At 43.3% G+C, this 27,744-nt stretch overlaps 3 protein-coding genes across 8 annotated transcripts; 1 reads left to right on the top strand and 2 right to left on the bottom strand.

The window, feature by feature from the left end:
• Positions 1–7,512: 7,512 nt before the first annotated feature.
• Positions 7,513–10,956, bottom strand: LOC120689537. Of its 2 annotated transcripts, XM_039971831.1 has the most exons (5): positions 10,731–10,955; positions 9,890–10,587; positions 9,294–9,380; positions 8,824–9,175; positions 7,513–8,739 (listed from the first exon to the last, which is right to left on the bottom strand). In XM_039971831.1, the coding sequence occupies exons 2-5, from the start codon at positions 10,292–10,294 to the stop codon at positions 8,012–8,014; spliced, it is 1,572 nt and encodes a 523-aa protein (XP_039827765.1). In that variant the 5' UTR covers positions 10,295–10,587; positions 10,731–10,955; the 3' UTR covers positions 7,513–8,011. The 2 variants fall into 2 exon arrangements, with proteins under 2 accessions (XP_039827765.1, XP_039827764.1); XM_039971830.1 differs by having other exon boundaries at positions 7,513–9,175; positions 10,731–10,956.
• Positions 10,957–20,674: 9,718 nt separating this feature from the next.
• On the top strand, positions 20,675–23,297 carry LOC120691103. Of its 2 annotated transcripts, XM_039974068.1 has the most exons (7): positions 20,676–20,904; positions 21,038–21,155; positions 21,278–21,321; positions 21,535–21,645; positions 22,140–22,232; positions 22,317–22,435; positions 22,804–23,297. In XM_039974068.1, exons 1-7 carry the CDS (start codon positions 20,819–20,821, stop codon positions 22,926–22,928), a joined length of 696 nt encoding a protein of 231 aa, XP_039830002.1. In that variant the 5' UTR covers positions 20,676–20,818; the 3' UTR covers positions 22,929–23,297. The 2 variants fall into 2 exon arrangements, with proteins under 2 accessions (XP_039830003.1, XP_039830002.1); XM_039974069.1 differs by lacking the exon at positions 21,535–21,645 and having other exon boundaries at positions 20,675–20,904.
• A 327-nt stretch (positions 23,298–23,624) lies between these two features.
• On the bottom strand, positions 23,625–25,902 carry LOC120691104 (50S ribosomal protein L11-like). Of its 4 annotated transcripts, XM_039974073.1 has the most exons (4): positions 25,838–25,902; positions 25,673–25,749; positions 24,782–24,875; positions 23,625–24,377 (listed from the first exon to the last, which is right to left on the bottom strand). In XM_039974073.1, the coding sequence occupies exon 4, from the start codon at positions 24,363–24,365 to the stop codon at positions 23,898–23,900; it is 468 nt and encodes a 155-aa protein (XP_039830007.1). In that variant the 5' UTR covers positions 24,366–24,377; positions 24,782–24,875; positions 25,673–25,749; positions 25,838–25,902; the 3' UTR covers positions 23,625–23,897. The 4 variants fall into 4 exon arrangements, with proteins under 4 accessions (XP_039830007.1, XP_039830008.1, XP_039830005.1 ...); XM_039974074.1 differs by lacking the exon at positions 24,782–24,875 and having other exon boundaries at positions 25,838–25,889; XM_039974071.1 differs by lacking the exon at positions 25,838–25,902 and having other exon boundaries at positions 25,673–25,831.
• Positions 25,903–27,744: the final 1,842 nt, after the last annotated feature.

Below are 27,744 nucleotides of genomic sequence, written 5' to 3'. Positions count from 1 at the left end.
GGGAATGTTTTGGGCCTGGGAGTGCATTTTTTGTGTAAATTACTAGTAGTTGCATCTAGTCATTGTCTATTTTTAGATTGCAACCCATGCATGCATTCTCATATCATTTGCATACGTGTAGACGCCACCGTTGAGGGAGCCGTGTACGAGGTGATCGCCGAGTCACAGGAGCAGCAGGGGCAAGTTCAGCAGGAAGAGGGCTTGAGCACCCCGGCCCAAGGCCCAGCTGAGCCCAGTGTCGAGCAGCAGCCCGAAGGCAAGCTCCGGTGCACATCCTATTATTTGAAATTATGACGCCTATATATGTATTTATTACTTGTGCATTACGTTTCAGGAGTTGATTGGAACCCTAGTTGCATGATCCCTAGGTTTTCCTGAGTTGTACTAGCATGTATAGGACGATAGAAATGCTATGCTTAATAGTTCTCGATAGAAGTCGAGTGACTTCTTGCACTCGCAAGAAATAGGATGATTAGAAGTCGAGTAATTTCCGGTTACTCGCGAGATATATAATATTTGACAATCCGGTTCCGAGCTGTTGATTTTGATATAAATGGAAGCTTGAGACCGGGCGGGAGAGGTGTAGTTCCGCCTGTGTCGGTTAAGGACCGAGCCGTTGTTGGCACTGCTGATCATGTTTGAACTGTACTAACCGCATGCCGGGAGTAGGAGGTAGTCGAAACCGGTAAGCCGAGTACTGCCTCACCTCGAAAGTACAGGACTCCATCTCACCTCCTGGGGTAGTCGAGTAGTCGCGGAGAAATGAGGTTGCATATGTTTATTTTTGGTGGTCTCACGTTGAGCTCGGCTGACCATATGATGGTGGGGCGGTCCTGTAGTTCAAGGCGGAGAGGGGAAAGGTCGGTGCGTGGGGTTCGACGGGGCTTTTGCGTGCCGTGTTGGTTAGGTCGATCTTGCAAGGTTAAATCGGATCGATTCGCCGTCAGTCGCTCTCGAATATGAGCACCTTGATCACTGCGTCGCAACGTAGTGTTATAATGGAATGATGAGTATATTTATTTATATATGATAATGAACACATTGAATTATTATGGATTGCACCACTATGTTTGCTATAGTTGGTTTAAGCAAATATTGGACTATAGTTAATTTATATAGAATCTGGAGCTAAAATATAGAAATTAATGAATTACTTTAGTCGCTGTTTTCTGCAAAATAACCACCAGCCAAAAGTCTTGCATGTCTAGAGATGTGGGCTAAGTTATACCCACTGGTCGGGTAAGTCTTGCTGAGTATTAGTTGCTCAAGGTTTGTTGTTTACCCTATTTCAGGTATAGAAGCTAACTAGGTTTCCCATCGGTGGGCTCGATGTGGCGCATTGTCTTCACGTCTCGGTAGTCCTCGGCTTATTTAGTTTGTTTTATTTATTCTCTAGTAAAAATGCTCAATAAGTTAGATTCTCTTCCGTGCTGTCATTTCTTTTGTAAATTTTAAATTTAAAGCTGTTTGTAAAAGCCTTAATATATTTTGCTATTTTTGTAAGATTGTATCGTGCTGGTACCTTTTGCGCTCGCCTTCGTGCGAGACTTCTGGTGTGTTTCGGTCAGCCTGTGGGTTGAAAGCAGCCTGTCAAGTTACACTTAATTAAGCTAATGCGCCTGATACCTTCAGATGATGGCGGTTACGCTTAATTAAGTGTTTTAACTCGGCGGGTCTGTCACAGATACCCATCTGGTACCCATTTCCTTGTATCCAACAGTCAAGCTGGCAATATCCCTTGTTTCAGTATTGATTGAGGCGACTACTGCATGCTTACTGAAATGTTGAATGATGGCTTTCACTACTAAGATGAATATACATAGATGATTGCATCTTCCTGGAACATGTTTTTATAGAAGATAAAGATTACAATGCTTGTTCTGATCTTCAAAGATGAACTTGTAGAGCTTCTTGCTCAACATATCCAGTTTGTGAAATTTCTGAATTTACTTCGGACTTGGATGATGGCTTTCACTATTAAGATGACGATGACATAGATGATTACATCTACCTGTGAGGATTCAGAAGAGTACATGGTTTGTTATTTTGTTCAAGGAGATGGAACGATGGACTTGTAGAGCTTTTGGCTAAATATATCCCGTTTTTGAAATTTCTGAATATTCTTCTGCCTTCTTCTGTGTCTCATATTGTTTTTTGATCATGCTCGCAGATTTATGATGGTGGGAGCACGCCATTTAGTTTTGTCATTATTGCTTCACAGCTTGTTGATACCACTGGTTGTGGGGATGCAAGGAGCAGTACAAGTACTTCACGATTATATTAGATAACCTGAGAAAAAGAGGGGTTGAGAAGCCCCCACTTTGTCAATTCTGCTGTGAGCCTGAGTCTGTCCAGCATCTTTTTTATGATTGCATTGTGGCTAAGCAAGCCTGGAAGTGTGTCTCTGATTTTAATGGTGTTGTCATTAATTCTTAAACAGACATGGCAAGGAAATGGATTGCTGACAAAAAAAAATTAAGTCTACAAACACAATCTCTGCAGGAGTCTTTGGTGCTTGTGGCTAATCAGAAATGATTTTGTTTTTCGTGGACAGAAATGGTCAGACATCAAGCTTGTTTTCAGGAAGCTGTGGACGTGCATGAAGCCCCTGCTTCCAACATCTTCGAAGGAGGATATTTGTGACGGAACCGCCAAATTAAAAATCTAAATTAAGCGTAATGGCCATTATTTGAACACATCGGGCGCATTACTTTAATGGCTTAATTTGGCGATTCTTTCTCAACCCACGGCCCGATCGAAACAACACCGGAAGTCCCACGCGAAGGCGGGCGCAGATGGTACAAGCACGACGAATACTTGAAAATACAACAACACGACAATAATAGAAATAACCATCACTTTTACAAAAAGAGTTCAACTACAATAATTTTACAAACCTGGTTTAAATACAAACATAAATTACAAGTGTTACAACTATCAACTAGAATTTACACCCAAACAACGACTACACTACACTGCTGCCCACTCACAGCCTAACACCACCGGTCTGACCGGTTAGCCACACCGGTCAGACCGGCCGAGGACTATCAGTCAGACCAGTCGCAACAAAACAGAGAGGCTGCACGCTCAGCCCGCAAGCGTGCAGCCCGCCAACGCCCTAGTCTAAGGGTCTCGCTCATCCATCTTCCACCTCTCTGCACTGCGGCAGATGAACTTGGCACAGTAGGGCAGAAGTCAACGTCCTGGGCTCCTGAAATAATTTGGGTAGCAACAAGCCCTGATCAATTAATATTCAGCAAGACTTACCCGACCAGTGGGTATAACTTAGCCCACATATCTAGACATGCAAGTCTTTTGGCTGTTGGTTATTTTGCAGAAAAGCGACTAAAGTAATTCCTTACTTTCAGTATTTTAGCCCCAGATTCTATACAAATTAACTCTATTCTAATATTTGCATGAATCAACTATAGCAAACATGGTGGTGCAATCAATAATAATTCAAGGTATTCATCATCATATGTATATAAATATACTCATCATCTCGTCATAACACTACGATGAGACGCAGTGATCAAGGTGCTCATATCCGAGAGCGACTGACGGCGAATCGATTCGATTTAACCTTGCAAGGTGGACCTAACCAACACGGCACGCAAAAGCCCCGTCGGACCCCACGCACCAACCTTTCCCCTCCCCGCCTCGGACTACAGGAACCAGCCCAACGACATATAGTCAGCCGAGCCCTACGTGAGACCACCAAAAGTAAACATATGCGACCCCTTTCTCCGCGGTCTCTCGACTCGCCCTAGGAGTTGGGTGCGGGTTCCTGTACTTTCGAAGCAAAGCAGTACTCGGCTTACCGGTTTCGACTACCTCTGACTCCCAGTATGCGGTTAGTACAATTCAAACATGATCAGCAGGGCCAACAACGGTACGGTCCTTAACCGACTCAGATGGGACTTTGACACCCAGGAACCCTGTCCTGCTGCCATACCTACATATCCTCATCATTCCCGTCCGGTCTCAATTCTCCATTCATTACATATCAAATTCAACAACTCATATACTGAAATATTAATATATCTTGTATCTCGCGAGTAACCGGAAATTACTCGACTTCTAATCATCCTATTTCTCGCGAGTGACCAGAGATCACTCGTCTTCTATCGAGAACCATTAAGCATAGCACTTCTATCGTCTTATACATACTAGTATAACTCAAGGGAACCTAGGGATCATGCAACTAGGATTCCAAATAATTCCTAAATCTAATGCACAAGTAATAGATACATATTTAGGTGTCATAAATTTGAAATAATAGAATGTGCACCGGGGCTTGCCTTGCGTCTGCTGCTCAACACCGGGGTCCACTGGGCCCTGGGCCTGGTTCTCATGCCTCTCCTCCTGCTGGGCCTGCTCTAATGGCTCCGGGGGCTCCGCAACCACCTCGTATATCACCTCCTCCGCTGCGGCTGCTATACGTATGCATATGCATATGATATGAGAGAATGCATGCATGACTTGCAAAAATTACAAGTAATCAACAACCAAATTAATTTATATTCAATTGTGCCAACTAACCCTAATTGAACCCTCTCAGCCCGGCTAGCACCGGTCAGACCGGTATACCAAACCGGTCAGATCGGTCTGGCCTGTGTGCGACTCGAGATAAAAAATCCAAAGTATCCAGACGTATTCTCGGAGTATCCGGACTCCCAAGTCCGGAGAATCCGGACCTAAACCCGGAATGTCCAGACTACCACAAACCCGGAGTATCCGGACACGTGGCCGGACTGTCCGGACCCCTACCGGTCAGACCGGTCCAACCCAGACCAAAAGCTGGAATCCTTGGCGCGGAGAAAATCGCCAACAAATCCTTAAACCCTTCTAGGCACTAGTTCAGGTATACCTTTAGAGGTTTTTGACCAGAGGAAATCACCTAAAACTATCTAGAAAAGGAGATCGGCCAACACAAGCGTTTATACCTTGAGTGAGCTCCTTTGTGCACAAGAACTTGAATCCCAAGCACCCCAGGGAGGGAACCGTGGAGAGGAACACATCCCACGCCGATTTAATCTCTTTTCCGGCCTTGGGATCAAGTTGGGGTGAGGATTTGGAACTCTAGGGCTTGGGGAGAGGGGTGAGCTCGGGGAAGGTGAGTGAGAGAGCTGGTGAGGATGAGTGAGTTGTTGGGAGAGAGAAGAGTGGTTTAAATGATGTGGGCCCAAGAAAAAAAATGGTTGGCCCAGCGTCCGCCGGTCAAACCGGTCGCTCCTACCGATCAGACCGGTCGGGTTAGACTGACAAAAAGATTGCTAACTTATGGTTTATTATTTAGGTTCGAAACTAATGAACTTAATTAGCTTAATTGCAGTGAATTAATAGCTGAGTGTTACAATATTGCCCGATGGTGCAGCTTTTTGGAGGATCGTCTCAAGACCCCTTGGCAATCCCTTCCTGAAGAAGTTCAAGCTGGCTGCTGGCAAGCTGTGATCCAAGCTCGGTTTTGCTGGATGGTCTTTTCAGTCGTTCTTTGTAATAAGTTTGCTTGAATCTCTCTTGGCCGATGTTGGCCTGGCTCTTACTCTGTCATTACCTGGTTGTGCAACTCTAGTGCTGTAAACCTGAACAGATCCATGTTTGCTTTGTTTGTTTGTTATGAAATAGATGGGGCAGGGCGAGTTTCGCCTGTCCGTCTAAAAAAAATGATTATAGCTCCCTCAAGAATGCCTTTCAATTACTTTTCTGCATAATGTCTATCCAATTCCTCTTAAAATGTACCAAAACTGTTATGCTTTTGCTGGAATTGGGTTTGATTGATATTGGGAGTATGTGTCCTACATGATTTATCATTTCTGCGCATATATATTCAACAATCAGTTACGACCTTATCACCTTATAAGCCGTCGATATGGTACCCTTTTCAACCTTTGTGAGCTTACAGTTTCTGTTGTTCATCGTGCACAGGACTATCCTCTGAGAAATCGCCGGAAAAGACGCTTCCGTTTGCTTGTCAAGTGGTAAGCACAGTTACCTCCTGCTTTGGAGATGCAAAGGAGACAGCTTTACTCAATTGCCGCTGCTCCTGGTTGAGCTGATCATGCCGTGCCTGCTGTTCATGTTTCAGGCTGGCATAGTGCCGTGAGATTCGGCGCACTGGCTGGCTGGTCTACCTTGGCTGTCTCATCCACGCCTGGTGGCCAAGTTCCTTTGCCAGTGTGCTAGACAGAAGACAGGTGCCGTCAGAATCATGCCATTTGTGTTGTCAGCTACAAAACAAAGGACCCGGAATAAAAGAACGGCTCGTTGTTTAGAAGTCCGCAGATACATGGCGAGCTAGAGTATCATTCAGCACAAGGAATTGAAAGTTCCTCCCTCTTTTTAAATTTGATTTTTGGCCACTTGAATCTGTGCTTCTAGAAATTCTGTTGGCTGAACAGAGATAGACCGAGGCAAAGCCTCTGAACTTTGGAGGGTGCAGAGCAGGTGGAATGTTTGAGTTGAACTGCCATTTGTAAATTCAGAAGTGGTCACCATCATGGACGGCAGTTGCAAAAGGAGACCCTAGCAGCCTTCCAATTGTGAACTTGTAAAGTGGTCAACACTTGGGGTTGTATAGCTAGGCCCAATCTCATGTCGCCACGTCATCGACCGGGCGCTTGGTCAACGCTTCTGACCAGGCGCCACCGGCAACGAGCCAACGACACAGGCAATACTCAGCAGGCAAACGAGATACCCCGCCGCCGCCCGCCGCCGACATGTCGAGGTGCGGTGCACGACGGCGGCGAGTAGTCGCAAAGGTTTCCGTCCATGTGCGTTGGGCTGGGGAGAGCAAACTCCAAATCAGCTTGGAACTTCCCCTTTGCGTCCTGCGTTGATATAAACCAAACCAATCTGAATCCAATCCCAGCGCTGCAGCAGACTGCAGACGGCTTCGTTCCTGCCTCGTCGGATCGTTCCTCTGCAGTGTCGACTCGATGGCTTCGAGCTCCGGCTCGGCGCCGGTGGGCGCGGACGCCGTCGATGCGCCGCCGCCCGCTGCCACGGTCGCGGTCACCGTCGAGCGGAGGCCGGCGGCGGCTCGCCTGTCGGAGCTCGGCGTCAGGTCCTGGCCCAAGTGAGTCGACGACGAGCACGCTGTCATTTGTACGGGTCGCGAAACACGTGGCGTCACCTGCTGCCGTTGGAACACATTGCAGGTGGGGCGGCCCTCCGGGGAGGTACAAGCTGAGCTACGGCGCGCGGCAGACGTGCTACGTCGTGAGAGGGAGGGTGAGCGCCACCGTGGAGGGCTCGCCGGACGCCGCCATCCAGTTCGGCGCCGGCGACCTCGTCTTCGTCGCCAGGGGGACGCGGTGCACCTGGCACATCGTCTCCGCCGTCGACATGCACTACGCCTTCGATCCATCATGACAGGAGGAAATCGAAGACCTTGCTCTTCGCACAGTGATTCAAATGTGGAAAGCTGTAGACTGAAGAACAGAACAAGTGCTGCAGATGATGGATCAGCAAAACCAATCATTTCATCTAATTCCAGCTCCTGTGCCCTCATAACCAACTCACTATCTGTGTACATTGTACTGTGAGCCATGAATACATCATCCAGCAGCTAAAAGAATTGATATCCAACTCAACCAAATGTACCTGAAAAGTTCAGATTGTAAGGAGGTAGACCTATGGGCGAGGGTACTGCCTCAAACGCGCAATTTGGCAACAGATTTGAACCATTGATATATCCACCAGCAGTATGGGATTGAAATTCTGGGGCCCCCCAACTTCAGGGCGGGGGGGGGGGGGGGGGTAGCTGTTAGCATCTAAGCCCTAAGAGGCATGACTATCTAAGCCCTAAGAGGCCAAGACACAAGTTCGACTGACATGACGACATGCTAACAACAGCATAGGTAGCAAGACACTTCTACCACAGGTTCTACATACTGTACAAGGAACATCTACTCTGTCTCCTCTGAAGGAAACCTAGAGAGAGGCATGTCGATGCCATCGATTTTATTGTTTATGGTGCCCCTGAAATGCAAGGGCAGCCAGGCACTGCTTAACTCCAGTCGAGCTCAAAGTGTATGTCTGCAGACTCCAGACTTGACACCTCAAGCTGGTGAGTAGCTTCATCTACCGATAACACATCAGCAGGGGCACTCACAAAATCATTCCCGCCAATCGGATGGTTCCAATTCTGTGCTGTTTCCAGAGGATGATCTGCCTGAACATTGTCACCTGTTGTGTGACCGGATAAATCATGCATATGAGAAGATGTCAAGTTCTCCTTTGCTGCAACAGACTCATGCTGAAGACCGAAAACCTGGTTTGTTGTGGAATGCTCAGGTTGAGAGTCAGTCATTACATGTGGAGACTCTGCAGTATTGATATCGTAATCTGCCACCCCCAGATCAGATGCCACGGTAGCAAGTATGTCTTGCCAGCTTTTTGTGCAAACATCTGTTAATGGTTCAGGCAGGCATTGTGTTCTCTCAGTTACCAGCGAGGTGCACCGTGAAAGTTGCGGCCCTATGACATCCATCCCATTTGTGGCAACCTGATAATATGCCGCTGGCTGATCTTGTTGCACCTGATATGCTATTGGTGCACTGAAAGATCTCTGGAAAGGATTGTTCTGAGCAGTTTCAGTGAAAGCATTGGTTGCAGGTGCAACTTGAACTGGCTGAGATACATGTGGCAATACCTGGTGCATCAGGGAATTATCTGGACCAGCAGAACCAAATTGGCTAGCATTTGGGGATGCAAAGCCCGGAGAAACAGCCCCTGCTCTTTCGAAAATTGCACGTGAATGAGTATTTTGAGCAATATGAGCACTGCTAGTACCTCTTCCAGCTCTTGGTGAACTGACTGTTCCCCCTACACTCAGTGAGACTCTTACTGAGTGATGCCGGTTATGACTCCCTTCATTAACAAGACGACTTTGGATGGCACGAGAAGGGTAACCAACATGTAATACTGAAGACCGAGGTGATTGAGGGACTGCACCATGACACTGCATAGGTTGCTGTCTGGGCGACACTGTTGCTGAGTACAAGTCATTCTGGAGTTTTTCTGGACTAGATGCTGGCAGGCATCCCCTGAATACTTGCCTCATTAGTTTCCATTTTGGCTCCTTATCCGTAGCATGACAATGATCATTAGCTGACATACTGTTACCCCAATATTTGCATGGAGCTGGAGCGTCACATACATAACAGTGGCACTGCATTTGGAAAAACAATAGTATAGTTGCATTACTAACATTTTATTGGTTACTCTTCTAGCATGTTTGACTAAATGTGTGCCAACGATATCAAGGAGTGAAAATGTCCGTTACTGACCATGACACAATGCTTCACGTGAGAAGTAGTGCTGAAGGGCAAGTTTGAACATAAATGGCGTGAATGAGGGAAGTCCCTGCATGCTATCTGCAAAAGAGTAGAACAATTGCTAAAAGCAAATATTAAAAGAATACTAGTGAAGATTGATTGTAGTTTCTACGAAAAGGCTTCACATGAACAAACACCCGGCAATATCAATATGAACCATACAGACAGAAATGTATACGCACTTAAGTTGATCATACCACACTACAGCAATGCACGTTCAAGCACTTTCATAGTATACGGACCTCAGGATACATCCCACAGCATTAACAACATGAAATCAATGTACCACACATTGCAGAAACTAACTACCTTCTCAGCCACACATAGGCATAACAAGAAATCAGCACAAGATAACTACTACACACACAGCTTAAAATATAGAGAATCATTAGCCTTTTATGCAGAGCTTCTCCTACTAATACATAAATGCAAGTATGCAACTCAATGATTCAACTCTCTACACATGCTCTAAAATATAAAAGGGTCTTTTATGGCATGTACACAATGCAGTGCTAGTGCTACAGATCAAAAAGGAAGGAATCACATACCGGGCCTTTCTCCGCAACTATCTGCAATTCATCCGAGCTGCCATCTCCCACGCTTCCCTCCTCATCGGCAACAGTAACCGCCTTATCAGGGTCACCATCTAGGACCACGCAGTCATCATCGTCCTTGTCCCAACCAGCATCAGCATTCCCCTTCTGCAGCACAGGGGGGGAGGATAACTCACTCATAACCACGAGGTCATCAGGTTTGGCTGTCTGATGCAGTGCCGGTGGAGCCGATATCTCACTCATAATCACGAGGTCGTCGAAATCCCCCCCGGTTGCATTATCAACCACATCGAAGAGGTCTGCCGTCCATCTGTGGGGGTCAAAGGGCGCGAGGGCATCGCCGAGGAGAACGTCCTCCTCATCGGAGCTGATATCCACAACACCCCCCACCGGCGCCATTGAAACCCCGAATCAGGAAACCTTAAGCAGCCGCACAGGTTTCCCCCAAACGAACAACTCAAGGGGACCCCCAGGGACCAAGCAACACTCCCCGGTCAAGAGCTAGTGGGGGAAAGGTGAGCTCGACATGTCACCGGACACCATGGATGGGTCCCCAAGAAACGCGACCAGCAGCGCCCCCTATCCCATCAGAATGCAAATCTTTAGTTCATCCGGGAGCCGATGTGCCCATCGACGCGAAGGGATTCACCGCATAACAGCGAAATCCGGCGGCGATGGGGTGCGGAAAGGGCCTGAAACGATGAAACCAACAGATTCAGCGATGAACCACCCCCAAACCGTCAACATCGCCGAAGGAAGACGATTCAGAACAGCAGATGCTACGATTAACAAGATCAAAAACAAACGCGCCCAGGGGGAGGAGATGTGTGCAAACCTTAAAAGTCCTCTCTCTCCTCGGTGGAGGAGAAGAAGAGGGGAGAAGAGAAAGGTCGCTTCTTTCTGGCTTCCTGGGGAGAGAGCAGGTGAAGCAGACTGTTCATCACCTCTGACGCAAATCTCCCAAGAAATCCTGATGTTAAATTCCGCTGCCACTGTGCATCGTTCTAACGGTATTCCTATGGGCCATGGCCCATGGGAGAGAAGTGCAGGCCCTCTGATTTATTCTTTGCGCAATGGAGGAGGAGGGTGCGCCGTGTAGGTGCAGCCGTGCCTAGGTCCGTTGAGGCGGGGTAACGGGTTGTGGGGTCAGATCCGCTTGGGGGATTGACTTGGATTGACTCAACCTCAAATGTCTTTTGGCCACCCTTGATAGAAGATGGAATGGAACTTTCAGAGCTTGCTGAGGAAATGGAGACAGTGAATTGTGCCATGTATATGGCTGCAGTTTCAAGGTTGACAGGCTACGGTTGAAAATAATTATGACTTCATTAGCATGGATTTTCTGTAACGGTTGAAGGCAGACGACATAGAAAGCGCACGCGCCAACGTGCCTTTGGAGCAAGTATAATAATGTACAATCAGCTAGCAAAATAAACTGCCACATCACCCGAATCCAACGTGGAGTGAGAAACAAAAAGAGAGAATGAAATGAGCGAGTCACGAGTCGCTGGCTAAAAGCGGGCGAATGCGCGCGCCTGCATCTCTATTGGCTGCGTTGCTGCTGTGCTCAGCGGCATATTGGCTGCATGCGTTGTGCTGCTCTTTCCTACTACGCTGCCGCATTTAATACTCGCCACGTTGGATTTTTTTTCCGCCAGCTGCTGGCGACTTTATTAGCCAAGCTCTTAGTACTGCAATGAGCCAATGAGCTTATTTCCCACCTTTTCTTGAGCTACTTCCATTGGTGGATTTCTAAGCATATTAATTTTGTTGGCTTGTCAAGTTTAATACATTGACTCATACATAATTGTTGGCGTGCGCACACGTGAGGAGTTATACTACCTAGTACGTATATGGTAAATCATTCCTTTTGCTCTGCACATCACTTTTGTGTATTGTGTGTATGTATCTTGCTCCGAAAATTAGAAGACCAAATCCTAACATTTTTTGTCAATATAAATCCTGGTGGACATCCTACATCTCCATGTTTCCCCTCATCAATCTTAGTTGTGGTGTAACGGCCCAGAGTTTTAAATAGCCAATTTAGGGTAATTAGAATCAAATTATGCATCATGTGCTTGAATTGCTTGAAAAAGGATCTTTTTGTAAATATAAAGGTTATATGTGTAATTATGATTTTATGCAAGGCCCTTTCTATAGTTATGTTGAATAGGTTGTGTAGTTATAGCTTTTGTGGAGGGTGTTTTTGCAAAATTCAGAGCATTTATTGCATGGCAGCAAATTTTGCTTTTAAGTCTAAATTTAAAGTGAAATTGCATTGAAAAAGACAAAATTCCTGGAATTCAAAATCCCTCTTATGTTTTAAAAATTAGCTCTTAAATCTTTGATCAAATAAGTTTTTGCACAACATCAAAGTTGTAGATCTTGAAAAGTTGAACAACTTTCATGTTGGGCACTTTTTCATTTGAGCCCTAGATTAATAGTTATCGATGTTTTACAGATAGGCCCCTGAAATTTTGGAAATTTCGTTTGGGTCCCTGTCTTCTTCCCCTGCCTGCTTGCCTGCTTGCTCGCCGCCAGAGCCGTGCGCCGCCCGCCCGCCGTGGAGAGCCACCTCCCCGCGCCACCTCCTGCTCCTCGTAGCTTCCACGCATCGCCCAGAAACTCCCCGCCGCCCTTGCCATCGTGCTGTGCCTCCCCCTGTCGTGCCACGCGCCCCCACCGAGCGCAGAGCCGCCCGCGTGGCCGCCACCTCGCCGCCGCGGTGGCAAGCCCGCGGCCGAAGCCGCCGCCCTCCCCTAGCACGCGCAACAGCACTACATATACCCCGCAAGCTAATCCCCTCGTTATTTTGCCATTTCCCCGCTCCCAGAGCTCAGAACGCCGCCGCCGCTCCACCTTGAACGCCGGCGAGCTTGACACCGCCGTCGAGCCGCCTCTCTGCAGCTCCTCCGCCCACTCTGACCCCCTAGCGAGCACCACCGTGACCCCGCGCAGCTTCCCAGCCCCTTCTCTTCCGCCCTCGACCACCGGAACCCCCTCGCCGTCGAGTCCTCTCCGCCGCCGACCGCCCTCCTCCGTCGATCCGCCATATCCGACCACCCTAGCCTCGATTCCAAGCACCATAGGGTGCGGTTCGACCTCCTCTAGTGTTTCCTCAACTTTCCCCATGTCACCGGAGCCGGACCTCGCCGGGAAACGCCGCGCCCTCCCTGCTCTGTTCTTGTTTGCCGGCCAGGGACCTCGGATTCAAATTCAAGAAAACCCGGGGGGTTATCTGCATGGCCCTAGACTCATTTGAATAGTGCTTCAAGGACCTCTTTGTTATTTCTAGCAGTGATCTTTGAAATTCAATATCAATTCGTAGAAAATTCGTAAAATAGCAAATCTTGATGTTTTGGAATCCTCTTGAAGAGCTCTATGCAGTAGAACCATAATATGTTAGGCTTTAGTTGCAAGTTTTTGCTGTAGATTTTGATTTGTGTTACTAGGTATATAAATACTTGTTCTTTAATCTTTTTTTTTCCTATGTGATGCTTGAAAGCTGATATTGCTCTGAAATTTTGGTGATAGTTTACTCTTATTACACTAGCTTTGATATAAAAATTTCATGATCAGTTCTTTGTTGTAGCTATTTATTTGATTTAATCCTTGTTTAGTATACTTTATTTATGATAAATAGTTTCTGTTCTTGTTAAATCCTGAAAATATTCCTGAGTGTTCATCTGGAATACCTTAACTTGTCCAGGAAGTTTAAGCCTTAGTTCATGGCTAGAACAGAAGCTAAAATTGAATCTTTCTAAAATGATGTCTGTTTTGTTTATTTTCTCATAATTAATTCTGTGTAGATAAAATCATGAAAAATTCACAGTAGATAAATAATCCCTGTGTAGATCTGCTGTTAAATTTTGAGCTTCTGTTTTTCTCTATTTTGATCTGTATAATTCAAGCTTGTACTAGGTGTTGCCTGCATAAATGATTTATTGTGATTAAATGGTTACATGTCTTGATATGATTTTTGTAGGGTAGATTTCTTTGTTCATGTTCTGTTTAGTGTAATTTTTGGTAGATTTTATTACTATTTGTATTCTGAGTTGTTGATTTATTTACAAACCATGACTTAATCGTATAGGAAATCACCACCACTCATTTTATGAAGTTAGTTAACTTCTTTTGTGCTGTCGATCATGATGCCTTGTGTAGTTAAATTTGTCATTTAACTACTCTATAAACGATTGCCCATGTGTGTTTTTAATGTTGTTCTTGCATTACATTTAGATACGACTGCCTTATCGGACGGGACGTACGAGCTGATTCCGGAGTCTGACGGTGGTGATCTCGAAGCTCAAGTGAACACCGCCGTACTAACTGAAGCCCCGGACCAAAGTTTGGAAGAGCCTAGAGCTGAAATAGTTAGCGACTACCGAGAAGGCAAGCCCCGGACATAACCTATACTTCAAATTAATATCATTTACTGTATTATTTTACTTGTGCATTTACAGTTCATAGGAGTTGAATTGAAACCCTAGATGCATGATCCTAGGAACCTATGTACTGAACACTAGACTTGAGTTCGAATAATTGCTAAGCTTATAGGACCGGTAAAAGTCGAGTGATTGCCTGTCACTCGCGAGCTTTATAGGAATTGCCTGTTTACTTTCTGTTATCAATATAAGGACGACGGACGGGGTTGTGTTCGATATCATGACCTTATGTGAGACCCCGTCTGTGTTGATGAACTTGCTAAGGTCGCGGTGTGTGGTAGTGCCGGTTAAGTTTTTGAAAGTACTAGCCACATGCCGTAAATATGGTACGCGGCAAGCCTAGTAGCCGATTGGACCGGGGAGTGGATATACCTTTCACTCTCTCAGTAGGGATAGGTTTTATTTTATGTTGCGCAACACTACGACTTCAAGGGACAAGGTTCGGCCTTGGACCCCTGTAGTCGGGGAGAGTGACACTATCCACAAGCCGGAAAGAAAGGTCAACGGTTGTTTGGGAATGACCCGACGGTGTTCCAGACGTGTGTTAGGTTGTCCTTTGCAAGGTTGAATTTCGATTCAGAATCGTCCGCCTCTCACGATGAAATGAGACTGCTTAATTGATCTGCCACACAGAGTAATAAGAGCAACAATATTCTTATTAATCTTGATGTTTGCTTAGAAGTTCCACCATGATTGGATAGTAGCTGCTTACATAGAATGGTTAATCAACTAGAATCTTGAAGCTAAAACTTAAAAGTAAGGACATACTCTTATTGCTTTTCAACAAAAGGAAAACCAGAGCCTCACAAAGCCTTGCATAGTCTAGTTAAAGTGGGCTACTTATACCCATTGTCGGTTAAGTCTTGCTGAGTATTAGAATACTCAGCCTTGCTGTTGAAACTCTTTTTCAGGTATGAGTTTTGAGGATCAGATCGCTAGCTTAACCTATCCTTGCTCATTGCCTCCTGGCTGGTCCGTAGAATGGGATACGTCTTCGGCCGGCAATGACTATGACGAGTGATACCATGCTTGGGCTAGCTTGGTATACTTTTGCGACGTGTTGTAGTCATCGTGTTTCATCTTCCGCTGTTTAGACTCTGAACTTATAATCATAGCTTGTATAACTGTTATTTAAGTTGGCTTTGTAATAATGCGTTTAACTGGTTTGTAATCATTATTATGCCTGAGTTGTAAAATTGTGGTTGTAATATCTCTGAACTCGCCTTCGTGCGGGGTATGCTTGTTCGATCCGAGAATCGGTGGTTGTATCGGGACGTTACCCGACAGACCAAAAATTGTTCCGTTTGAAGTGCGTTTAAGCTAATGTTGCCTTTATGGTGATGGTTTACGCACTTGAGCCGGGATAATTTAGGCGGTTCTGCCACATGTGGTATTGTCCAAATTTAAATTATGCGCATATGAGTTCGTACTAGCTTTTTTCTCAACGTTAATATATATGTTCAAATATATGAACTTGTTTGAGTTTAGCTCTTAGAACTATATCATCATCAATATTGTTAGTCTCAACTTGCAACCACAAGTTGAGTAATCTTGTATATGATTGGAGTGCGAACTAAAATAGTGAGTTTAAGGTAAAATAAATGAGTTCAACGTAGATATGTTATATGGGTGCAAATCATATAATTATCTTGCTAAAGAATAAAATTATCAAATGTAAATTTGACACACAGATATCATTATACTGTTGTAATACCAGCGTAACAATAAAATACAACTTTCATATTACTATATATTTATCTTTCCTCATAGTGGGTACAATCCGCATTATGGTCATGTACAATAACACACATGGTATCCTTGACACATGTTATTTCAAGCATGTAGATAATACATTTGTTGAGAATATTATTTAATATGTTTATTTTGTTTATTATACTAGTTGTTCAAAATGATGAAAAATACGAAAAATCTTTGAGAAGATATTTTGCAGCTAAGAAGATCTTAACGGTTTAATGACTATCTTCCAAATATTTTCTAGTACTCTAATATAAAGCTTCACATGCACGACAACAATATATCTCCAAATACCTTCTATTACTTGGTTGTTTTTCAAAATTATTTGGTACTAGTATACCAAGTATTCAATTAGTTCTACCAAGCAGTCAATTACTACAAGATTCGCATACATATCTTCCAAATGTCTTCTATTATTTGATTGTAAAGCTTCCAAAATTAGTTGTATCAAGTATTCTACTACTACGGGATTCACATACGTATCTTCTAAATAGCTTCAATTACTTGACTGTAAAGCTTTAAAAATAGTTGCATCAAGTATTCAATTACTATGAGGTTTGCATGCAGAGCAATAATTTTTACCTTCCAAATATATGTTGCTATTTGTTGTAAAGATATACCAAATATTCAATTACTACGAGGTTCACATATTCCAAATATCTTCTAGTATTTAATGTAAAGATTCCAACATTAGCTATGTCAAATATTCAATCACTATGAGGTTCACATGCACATAAGAATTTACTAGCTAAATATACCCGTGCGTTGCTACGGGCTAACATTACATGTTTACATAATTATTTGCTTTATTATTACTGCAAAGATTATACATACCTTAGACACATCATTTATCTTTCTATGAAAAAACACAGTGAAAGTTTCGACCAGCTATTATGCAATCCCTAACTTATAATAAAATACTTATAGTCAAGTTTTCATACCAGACCATAGATCCTGCGATACCATTTGATGCCACAAGGAAATATTGTAATGTCAATTGAAAACAACAACTATGTCAACTCCTTTGAAACCCTAGCTTCATCTCTTCTCCTCTTTCACCTCTCTGGCCCGTTGAAGGCCATGTGCAGGGTGAGCAGCTGCGCAGGGCCTCCAAAAACTAAGGGTCCGCAAATCGATAGTGTCAAGGTCCATAGCAGCACACGAAGTCACGAACCGTCGGCCAATGAAGCAGAGTGGCCCATTGACTTGCCTTCCTGGCTTCTTTCCACGCAGGCCTGCTTCCACGAGAACACGAATCGTCGCCGTCGCCGATGCTTCCTTTCCTAGTTTCCTTCGACCGATCGCCTGGACGTGACCGCAGCGCTCGTCCCTCCCTCCGCTCGACGTCCGTCCGTGCCGTCGCCGGTCGCCGCGCCGCCAGCGGCCAGCCGCACCATCACCAGCTTGCCGCGCAGCGCCGTCGCCGGCTCGCCGCGTCACGCCGTCGCAGCTCCGTCGCCGGGTCGCCGATCGCCACGCCTGCACCTGCTGACCTACACCGCTCACCGGTCATTGCTGCACGCCATCGCCGCATTAGACATTTGAGGTGAGCACATGGCACCGAGCTTTAAACCTTTAACCTAGTTTTGTTGTTGCTTTCTAATTTCCAAATTCCTATCCAGTAGGTATCCTAGTTTGTTTGATTAATTGATTATTCCGTTAAAAATTATGATCTTTGCAAGTGTATAATCTGCAATGCGGTACATCAGTCAACAAGAATTGATTGTGACTATTAATTGATTATTCCGTTAAAAATTATGACCTTTTATCCTAATGCTATTATTGCATATAGAATTTTGTTAACCATTCCTGTGACTGTTGCATCTGCAGAAAGAAGTTTTTCTAAACTGAAGTTGTTTAAGTCTTACTTGCGTTCAACTATGACACAAGAACGACTTAATGGGCTAGCGACGATAGCACTTGAAATTGATGTCTTGGAGAAGATTAATTATGAAGATATAATTGAGGCTTTCATTTCAACAAACACTAGAAGGATGATGCTTTTTCATGGAATGTGAGGTCAGTACTATGTTGACTTGTTTATCAATAATCATTTGATAGACTGCTAAATACTATATGAATCATATATATTGAAGTTCTATTATTTAGTGAAAGTACATGCCTTGTTTCTATTAGATACGATTTCATATATTTTAGGGCCCCCATTTGTGTTTCGCACATAGGCCTCCAAATTCTGGAGACGGCCCTGTCACCTCTTACATGTGTGCAAGATAGTGTCGATGATAAAACTGCATTTATATTATATTTCCAAAGTGTAAATTTATGAATTTAAAATATTTTTTAAAAATATATTTGTAATGGATCTCAAAGTGTGCAAAAGAATATGAGCAATCTAGCCGCATCAACCGTTCCTGAATTGGATATTTGGTTGTAGAATTATTCTGAATAAAAGAGAAAAGAAGCATGTTGCATAATGCATGCTTACTTGCAAGGTGAATGTCCGTGTCAGAGAGAGAGAGAGAGAGAGAGAGAGAGAGAGAGAAGAGGCAAAGAGAGGAAGGAGCATCATGCCTGGGTGAAAGCGACATGTGCTGATCTTTTACCATGGATGCTGTTGTATCACCGTCGGCATGGGGTATGAAGACCGTGTATAGTCTTGCCAATAGGATTTATAGCTGGAGCAGAGAAAACTTTAGAAAACGTAAACTAATACGCACACGGTCAGGGATTTCCTATTTTGCTTGGACGGACGAAGCTAAAGTAGAACGGAAGGATTTACACCCTACTTTACAATTAGGAGAGGAGATAGGCAAATATGCCTGCACGTTGCTGCAAACAAAGTTGGTATAAGTATTAGATACACATAGTTGCACGTGCGTTAATTTGTAGAGATCTAGTCGAGTTATGGTCGGAAAGCTGGTCCGACTCGCATATGGGATGGACTAAAGGCTCACCTGTCAGTGACACAAGATGGACCAAACCAATGAACCAAACAAAAAAATTTAGGTGGAAATCTTACTCGCTTTAGAAATAAGTATAGATATATTCCAATATCTCCTACTACTTTATTGTAAAGCTTCCAAATTAGTTGTAACAAACATTCAATTACTAAAAGGTTCACATGCTCAATGTGTGTCACTTTTTCTTAAGTAGTAGTAATAGTAAATATTCAAAAGTCATGTCTTCTTTAGTATCTATTGGGTGCCAACTATGTATCTCTTAAACCAGTATTAGGAACATCACATATTCTTTTCCATTCTTTTATACTACTATATGAAATATGGTTTTATTTTTCAATATCTCCAATTAATTCACAAGAGATTGGATATGCACCGTACTCAAACTGAAATTAGGCTTACCTAATTAGATAGTTAGTATTCAACTAGTTAAACGGTTATTATTGCGTTAACCCAGCCCATTTGGATCCATCCAGCTAAAATTAGCTGGTTAAGTCTAACGGACCCATAGTGTCTTGCAAGAATGTTTTGATCTTGTGGCCTACATAGGCCCTTAGCAAGATGGCTGCCTATTGTATTTTGATATTGATACACTAACTATTAAATTTCTCTTTGACATGCAATCTGTGGATTATTTTGTGTTGTCTTCTCACTTGGTGGATTTGATGCACCTTGTCCAGATGCAGGAGAGGTAGTTGTTGCTTACACTGAGTGAAGAAGATGTGATTTATCTTAAAGCTGGATGTGCATGAACATGAATACATTGAGTATCATCTAGGCCATACTTGCATCACATCACCTGTCTTCGCGCCCTAGTGTTGTATCCTCGTAGACTTCTTAAGTATCTCAGCTATATGCTCATCGTCCTGCAAAACCTTTCTATGACACTTCATTATAGTGCGCCTCCCTGCTCGCGGATGGCTGCACGTTTGGATCCTACGTTTGGACTTGGGAGTTAACCATGTAGCTAGCCAGCAATTCCATAATTCATAATAATTGTATTAGATATATAATCATAGAAAAAATATAGAATGCCAATGGTAAGGTTGTAAACTTTTGATGAGATACTAGCAAAGATTTAGAAGATGTATCTATATTCTAGTAGCAAATATTTAGAAGTTATCCCATCAATGATCAGTTCATTTTCTATCATAACAAATATAAATGTTACATGTCTTAGAAACCGGTATTTTTATTTAGTTCTCCATTTACGAAAAACCACAAAGGGAGATCATATATCCGGTTTCGAGTCCGAAGAGTCAAAATACCCTGTTTTCGAGTTTAAGATTGAAGCATACTCGACCTATATTTGGAGGTAAAGATAAGACTTTTTCCTCCAGCGGAGTTGCACATGCTTAGACCGTTGTTTAAAAAGGGCCGAGGGGCAAGGGCCAAGGCCCGAGACAAATCGCACTCGGCCAAGCCCACTCCCAAATTTCCATCTCCCCCTGGCCCCTGCTGTGCTAATGCTGCTCGCCGGCTCGATCCCGTTTTCTCTTGGCCTATCGGTTCTCGAGTTGATTTGAGCCGAGCTCGGGCTCCAACTCCAAGTAGCGTTGTTCGAGCCGAGCTCGGGCTCCAACTCCAAGTAGCGTTATCCGAGCCGAGCTCGTCGAGGTCCGCTCGAGGTACCCGTCTAGCTGTAGCTGCCCTGGGCTCGATCGAGGCATCGACCTCGGCTCGTTGACAGACTCTGCTCCCGCTTGGCCCCGCCAGGCCGCCACCCCCACACGCTGCCATTCCGTCGAACACGTCGCCGGCACCCCCGTCTCCTCCGCGCCCCCGTCGGCTAATCCCCGGCGGAGATGGAGAGGTTCTTCTCCTCCACCTCCACCGCCCCAAGGAGGGACGAGGGCGCCGGCATCATCCTGCTCTCGGGCCCCCCGTGCTGGTACGCGCCTCGTGCTCACCACGCGTTGCTCCAGCTAGCTCCTTCCGTCCTTCGCGTACACGCCGCGCCGGGATCGAGCTGTAGCATAGCGGCCCACGCATCACGCCGTGCTCCTGTTTTGCTGCAAGGACAGCGGGAAGACCTCGCTCCTCTTCCAGTTCGCGGTGAACCGCGCGGCGGAGAGCGGCCGCGGCGTGGTGTTCATCTGCAGCAAGGGGAGGCTGGAGAGCAACCCCCCTTTCTTGTCCCAGGTGAGGAGCCTTCGTTTGCTTGGCAGCGTTGCTTACGGGGAACGGGAGCAACCTGCGGGGATTGCACGTGCTGGACCGATGTTCCTCATTTTCTGAAGCCACACCTTCTCATTTGATTCCAGGGTGTTGATCCATCGATGAGCTTACTTCAGAGGATACAAATCAAGTAAGGGATCTTTGACTCGTGGATGTGGTTCTTTTTCTTCATATTTGTCGTCATGAAGGTGATAGATTGTGGCATTGTGCAACGTTGTGTATTCAATAGACTGTGATGCCGGTTGTTCTTTCTCTTAGTCTCTTGTCTAAATTTTGCTAAATGGTAGCCGTTTGATGCAGCGATGGCTAATTTTTGCTCAAATTATGTGTTATCTGCAACTAGATACATTGAAGATGGTGATGAAATCAGAAAGTACTTTGCTGCATTTCACCTTCTTGACAACTTCCCTGCTGCAGTCATTGTTGACGATTTTGCAGATTTCTTCTCCGAAAGGTGTAACTTCTGTTCTGTCTTGTGATGTTAATGACATTTTTTCTACATATATTGTTAACTTCATGCCATGGCATGTAAGTCTGATTCAGCATTTGTTTCCTAATAGGCAGCAACCTTGAAATGCCCCTTTTATGTTCTTCTAAGCAAACTTAAATTACGAAATTGAGGGCACTGATATCTGAAAAACAGATATTTTGTTGTGTGCTCTTTATTGAATTGTTAATGTTATACTCAATCCTTTGTACATATTACTTGGTTTCATATTGTCCCATAGTTCAGAATATCTCATTTAGAATGCTGTCATCAGTTGTTAAGCATTTCCTTATAGCACAACTACTTCTCTATGTTTTAGGGATAATATAACCTCTGAAAAAGCGTTTGTGTTTGATTCCACTTTCCGCTATACAAAAAAGTTATACACCAGTACACAATAGTAGAATTGCAGTCTTCATTTTTCTATTTAGGTAGTTCTGACCTGGCTGAAACTGTAATAGGAGCTGCCAACAAAGATATGGAACTACTAGAGCTCGAGATCTGGCAATGGTCCGTGTATTAGCTTTGTGCCACAATGCTATTGCACATGCGAAGTAAGTGATGCAGTCAATGAAAAATCATGGAATTTCTTATTACTGGTTTGTTGTTTGGAGTAACCATCTAAATCTCTTTCATAGTGCAAAGCTTGGAACCCTTGGTTCTTGCAATCTATTACTATCTGATGTACAGCAAGGTGATACCCCAAGATCACTGTTTATTTACAAGAGATGGATAAATTCCATACATACAATCCGAGGTAAATCCTGTAGTAGACACTATTCTTATTCATTCAGTTCTTACTTTTATTATGCAATTCTTTTTGTGTTGCCACTTATCACCTGAAAAGTTTCGATCATTGAGATGGTAGAATAGTTTACATTGACGTACTCAGAATAGAAAGCATGTTGGGGCATGATATTATTTATCCAACTTAAAATACCCAGGTGAACATGTCAAACTACCTGTCAAATAATCTGCACAAAATTGTAGATCTATTATTGAAAATGCCAATTGACCTTTTCTTTTATTTCATAAGCTAGTTCCAATTATGTTGTTCATGGCTGAATTGAGGTTTAATATTGCTTGAGTTAGCATGTTTAAATAATTTTTCTTGTCCTTTTGTAGCTGATGGCACAGGATCCTACATACTAAAGAATATTTGGAGTTCAGAAAGTGAAACCAAAAAAGCAAGAAAAGCTAAATACTCAGTAGCCCTGCAATATCTTGTTCTTGAAGAGATCAGCAATTAAAACTTCTCCCTTTTTTTATTACACATCAGTGCCCAAGAATCTGGAAAAGTTACCTTAGGCAATTTGGAAACAAAGATGGAAGTAGCCAATGGCTAGTTTAGCATTCAATTTTCTACCAGTTACATGGTGCATGTGAGTTTGTTGTAAATGAAAATTTGCATCCCTAGTTGATATTGGGAATTTTGCAGTTGCGCCAAACCACAACCGGTTTGAAATGTTGTACTGAACTTAAGCAAGCATGTTGTATTGACAAATTTCCAATGTCCTCATCTTTCCTGAAGCTCAGGAACTGTTCTAGTTGTTGGACTGTATTGCTTACATGTGCCTGACAACTATTTAACAAAGCAGCAAGGTCTTGCTTTATGATCATCCTTGGCACGAGCAAAGTGACAACTAAGTAGACAACTTCACCATTCTTAATGAGATTAATGTATTTGAATGTCAGGCATATTTCTGTTAAATATTTGCCTTCGCTAGCTCTTCCACCGAATGCTTCATTCCGTGCTTATGCTTTTCCATTGAATGCTTCATGAAAAATTGAAAACGGCTAGTAAAGTACAGCAAAAATATACAGGGCAAGGCAAGCTACAGATTTGCATTTCACTTATCAACAAATACTACATTCCAGACTGGCCTATGGCATAAGAATCTGATGAGCTTCAGTCAGCAATTTTCGATCATTTCCAAAGTATAACATATCCATGTGGAAGATACTAGGATTGCAATGTATTATTTGAAACACCATCGTGAAACCACAAATACCAGTTAAGTTGCCCACCAAAAAAAAACAACAAAAGGAAAAAAAAAGGCTGGACCAAAGGGTATACCAGAAATTGTATAAAAGTCCAGAAGGGCATCAGACATCACGATGGTAGAAAGCTCAGTAAGATTACAGAGTTCTACCTCTCCAGAACGAACTAAAAACTAGGAACATGCAAATGTCACGGAATTCTTCCTTGACTAAGCTTCTCATAGATCTTTAACAATCTCAATGCCCATGGAGTTAGCTGTGCCAATGATGGACTTGCACAGCGCCTCAAGCGACATGTGCTTGCAGAAGGGGTCAGCCTGCTTCAATTTTGCAATCTCATACACATGGTGGAGAGTGAGGGATGACACATTGCTGTGGCCTGGGCGACTGCTGGCTGTTTCTATTCCTGCAGCCTTCTTGAGGAACCATGATACTGAGGGTGACTTGACAACGAACTCGAAGGTGCTATCCTTGTAAGCAGTTAAGGTGACTTGCATTGGAGTGTCTGCCTTGTACTTCTGGGTCCTGGCATTGAAATCCTTGCAGAAAGCCATCAAATTGAGCCGATAGAAACCCAGCGCTGGACCAACTGGAGGTGCAGGACGTGCAGCACCAGCTGAAACAATAAGACGGATTGTTGCCAGTACAGGCTTCCTTGCAGCAGCATCTTTCAGAGTTGCCATCATTCAGAGTAATATCTGCGTTATAAGAAAAGGTTCCATCAATCCATCATTTTCTGAGTCAGTAAAGCAGTAGCTTAAAATGACATCCCACTTAGTGCAGGGTCTGTCCTCCATTAGATTCCCAGAGTTCTGAAGCACTTTGGGCTTAAGAAGAAAGTTTCACATGAAATATTTCTGAAGCTACCTGGTCAATAGAACTTAGCCCAGATGTCAAGAAATTTGCATCAGGTCCAAATCAAAGTTCAAAATGACCAGTGTAACTAGTCGTCGTTCAGGAACAGATAAAAGAAAATCATCTACTACAATGAACCTTCAAGAACACTGGAATCATCTACTACAGTGAACCTTCAAGAACACTGTGTGGCAAGCGCGGAGAGCAATACTCAAAAGGACCTTCAAGACAGAAATGTCACTCTAACCTTCAAGGGAAAGATGGTATTCTTGAAATGTATAACAGCTGTCCAATCCAATAGTAATGTAACTTGGCTTGTTGAGTTGACTGAATATACGACTCTGGGCAGAGCCAAAGAACATCTAGTTAGAGAGACATATGCCGTATTTGCAACAGGAATTAATTAATCAGTAACTCAGCTTTCCTCTGTCAGGTGAATCGCAGATACAGATACTCGTATCAGTACCAGGACCCGATACGGATAAACAGATACAAGATTTTTCAAAAAAAAAAACTGTGGCGTACGTTTCAGAATTTTTTTAAATAAATAAACAACAATGCTAAGGTAGCATATCATTATAGCAAGTGTCAAATTTAGGAAACTGCCAGTCTGCCACTAGTTCTTGACACCTTTGAACTTCCCTACTCATATCTCAAAGCATATCATATGACACCTTTGGACACTTTTATAATTCCCTCTCCTGTTTTCTGCAGCAAGTCAGCTTCAACTCTAATGTAGCTAGTGAATTTCTCCAGTGAGCATTATTTGCCTCACCAGAGAATATTGACTCCACCTGATTTATAATGGTTACATGACCCCATAATGGAGCACTAGCACTGCTCAGTGGTGCGAGAAATGAATTACAAGTCATGGATCAGAATGGGGGGAGGAGAAAATCAAAGAGGAAAACAAATCAAGAAGCCACTACTCAGTATTCTCAAGATCCAAATGGGAAGCAGGGGCGGACCCAGCATAGGACATGGGTGTACACATGTACACCCGATGTTTTTTGCAAACGAAATCCATGTTAGTAGGAAATATATTTTAACTGGATTCAGATCCGAATACAGATGGTTTTGTTAGGGTTTAGGGTGCTCCGTCTCGCACAGCAGAAGGAAAGAGAAGGGGCGGGCATACCTGGTGGATGCTCGTCGCAGGCAAAGGGCTGGGCGAAGACCGTGTGATAAATGGCGCCGCCGCTCGCCCAGTCGTCGCTGCCAGGGAAGGAAAAGCAAGGGAGGAGAGAGTCCGAGACCGAGAGAAGGGAAAGGTCGAAGAAAGAAACAGAGGGAGGAGATGAACCGAGGCCCGGAGCCGAGCTCGAGTGAGCCTGCCACCTCAAGCCGGAGCATCCCGAGCCGAGGTCGATCTGAACTTTTTTTTTAGGCCAGTCTTAGTGAAAGGATTATCCACACACAGTTACCAAGATCAAACTAGATAATCAAATCGGATGAGTTATCCACACACTCCTCTCATATTTTATAACACTCTTCATCTTTTTTTTCATAAAAAATTTACTATGTCAGTAAATTTAATTCTCATGATATTACTATGACACTTTCATTGAGACTGGCCTTAAGACCATGACACAGCGACTCCACAACAGCAGACTCAGCATTGATGGTAGATGAGAAAATGCTAGTATAAAAGACAGATTTAATTTTACGAATAAATGAAAAGAGAAGCATATCTAAATCTTTAGATTTACTATTTTATACCTATTTTAGCTTGTGCGGATACAATAACTCCCTAGCTAACTGATGGTGTGTTTAGTTGGTGAAAAAGTTTGGGTTTGATATTATAGCATATTTCATTGTTACTTGACAAATAATATCAAATTATAGACTAATTAGGTTTAAAAAATTCATCTCATACTAATCAGTTAGACTATGTAATTAGTTATTTTTTCAACTACACTTAATGCTCCATGCATGTGTCTAAAGATTTGATGTGATGGGTACTGTAGCAAATTTTTCACCAACTAAACAGGGCCTGAAGGTTCTAGTCCCCAGCTATATTATTATAATTTTTAATGATTGGAAATTTAATAGAGGTAGCAGGGTGTATATACATGCTATGCAAAATAAAAATAATTGAGCTTCATCTCGATCTCGGAACATCGGAGGTCGCGAGCTCTAGATTATGTCCAAGCCCGACTTGATTCCTAGTATAGCCTAGCTAGAATTGAGTTTTTAGTAAGTCAAATTTAAACAGCTCACAAATCTTGAACTTTTTTGGTAGCCCTACCAAGAGATAAAGATGAATTATTGTAAGTGCATCAAGACCCCTAATGAGTTTTGGTGAGTTGAATGACAATATGATTAAATAACTAATATTTTTATTGAAGATATCATGAGCAGGGATTTATTTGTAAAAGAGTTGATGTCATTGACTCATGTGATGAAGAATCAAACAAAAAGAAAATATTGTTGAAAGTCAAGCATACTGTGAAGAAAATAAAAATAAGTGTTCATGCTTTGATCAATGATGGTTTCTAATTATGGCTTGACATAATAAATAGTTCTTTGTCAAAAGGATCAAAGGTTCATGATTACAATGCAAGATAGATATAAATATATGAGAATGAAAAATAGAATTCATTGTTGATGTGCAAAGCTTAATAAGGTGAAGGTAAGTGGTGAAAAAACCAACCGAGATGATTAGTACGAGGGACTAAGCAAATTTTGGTGAAGCGACGGTTTACCATGTGCGAATTGGTAGGGTGAAGCAACGGCTTACCACGTATGGCAAAGCTGAAGTGTTTCGAAACTCAAGTGGATGATCTGTGATTTATATTTAATCTTAAGTATAGGTATGTTTGATGTCATTGACTCATGTGATGAAGAATCAAACAAAAAGAAAATATTGTTGAAAGTCAAGCATACTGTGAAGGAAAATAAAAACAAGTGTTCATGCTTTGATCAATGAAGGTTTCTAATTATGGCTTGACATATGAATAGTTCTTTGTCAAAAGGATCAAAGGTTCATAATTACAATGCAAGACAAAGATATAAAGATATGAGAATGAAAAATATAATTCATTGTTGATGTGCAAAACTCAACTCAATAAGGTGAAGGTAAGTGACGAAAAAACCAACCGAGATGACTAGTACGAGGGACTAAGCAAGCTTTGGTGAACCGACAGTTTACTATGTGCGAATTGGTAGGGTGAAGCAACGACTTACCACGTATGTCAAAGTTAAAGTGTT

This window comes from Panicum virgatum, chromosome 9N (assembly GCF_016808335.1).
Source record: "Panicum virgatum strain AP13 chromosome 9N, P.virgatum_v5, whole genome shotgun sequence".
Lineage (NCBI taxonomy): Eukaryota > Viridiplantae > Streptophyta > Magnoliopsida > Poales > Poaceae > Panicum > Panicum virgatum.
Note: the sequence above shows the minus strand (reverse complement) of the source record. Positions and strands in the feature narration are given on the sequence as shown.

Coding starts and splice junctions, on each gene's coding strand:
- LOC120689537 (XM_039971830.1), bottom strand. CDS start 10,294: ATGGCGCCGGTGGGGGGTGTTGTGGATATCAGCTCCGATGAGGAGGAC. Junction 9,381..9,889: donor TAGTTGCGGAGAAAGGCCCG/GTATGTGATTCC, acceptor ACTCTTTTGCAG/ATAGCATGCAGGGACTTCCC. Junction 9,176..9,293: donor ACGTGAAGCATTGTGTCATG/GTCAGTAACGGA, acceptor TTCCAAATGCAG/TGCCACTGTTATGTATGTGA.
- LOC120691103 (XM_039974068.1), top strand. CDS start 20,819: ATGGAGAGGTTCTTCTCCTCCACCTCCACCGCCCCAAGGAGGGACGAG. Junction 21,322..21,534: donor CTTCAGAGGATACAAATCAA/GTAAGGGATCTT, acceptor ATCTGCAACTAG/ATACATTGAAGATGGTGATG. Junction 22,233..22,316: donor AATGCTATTGCACATGCGAA/GTAAGTGATGCA, acceptor TCTCTTTCATAG/TGCAAAGCTTGGAACCCTTG.
- LOC120691104 (XM_039974073.1), bottom strand. CDS start 24,365: ATGATGGCAACTCTGAAAGATGCTGCTGCAAGGAAGCCTGTACTGGCA.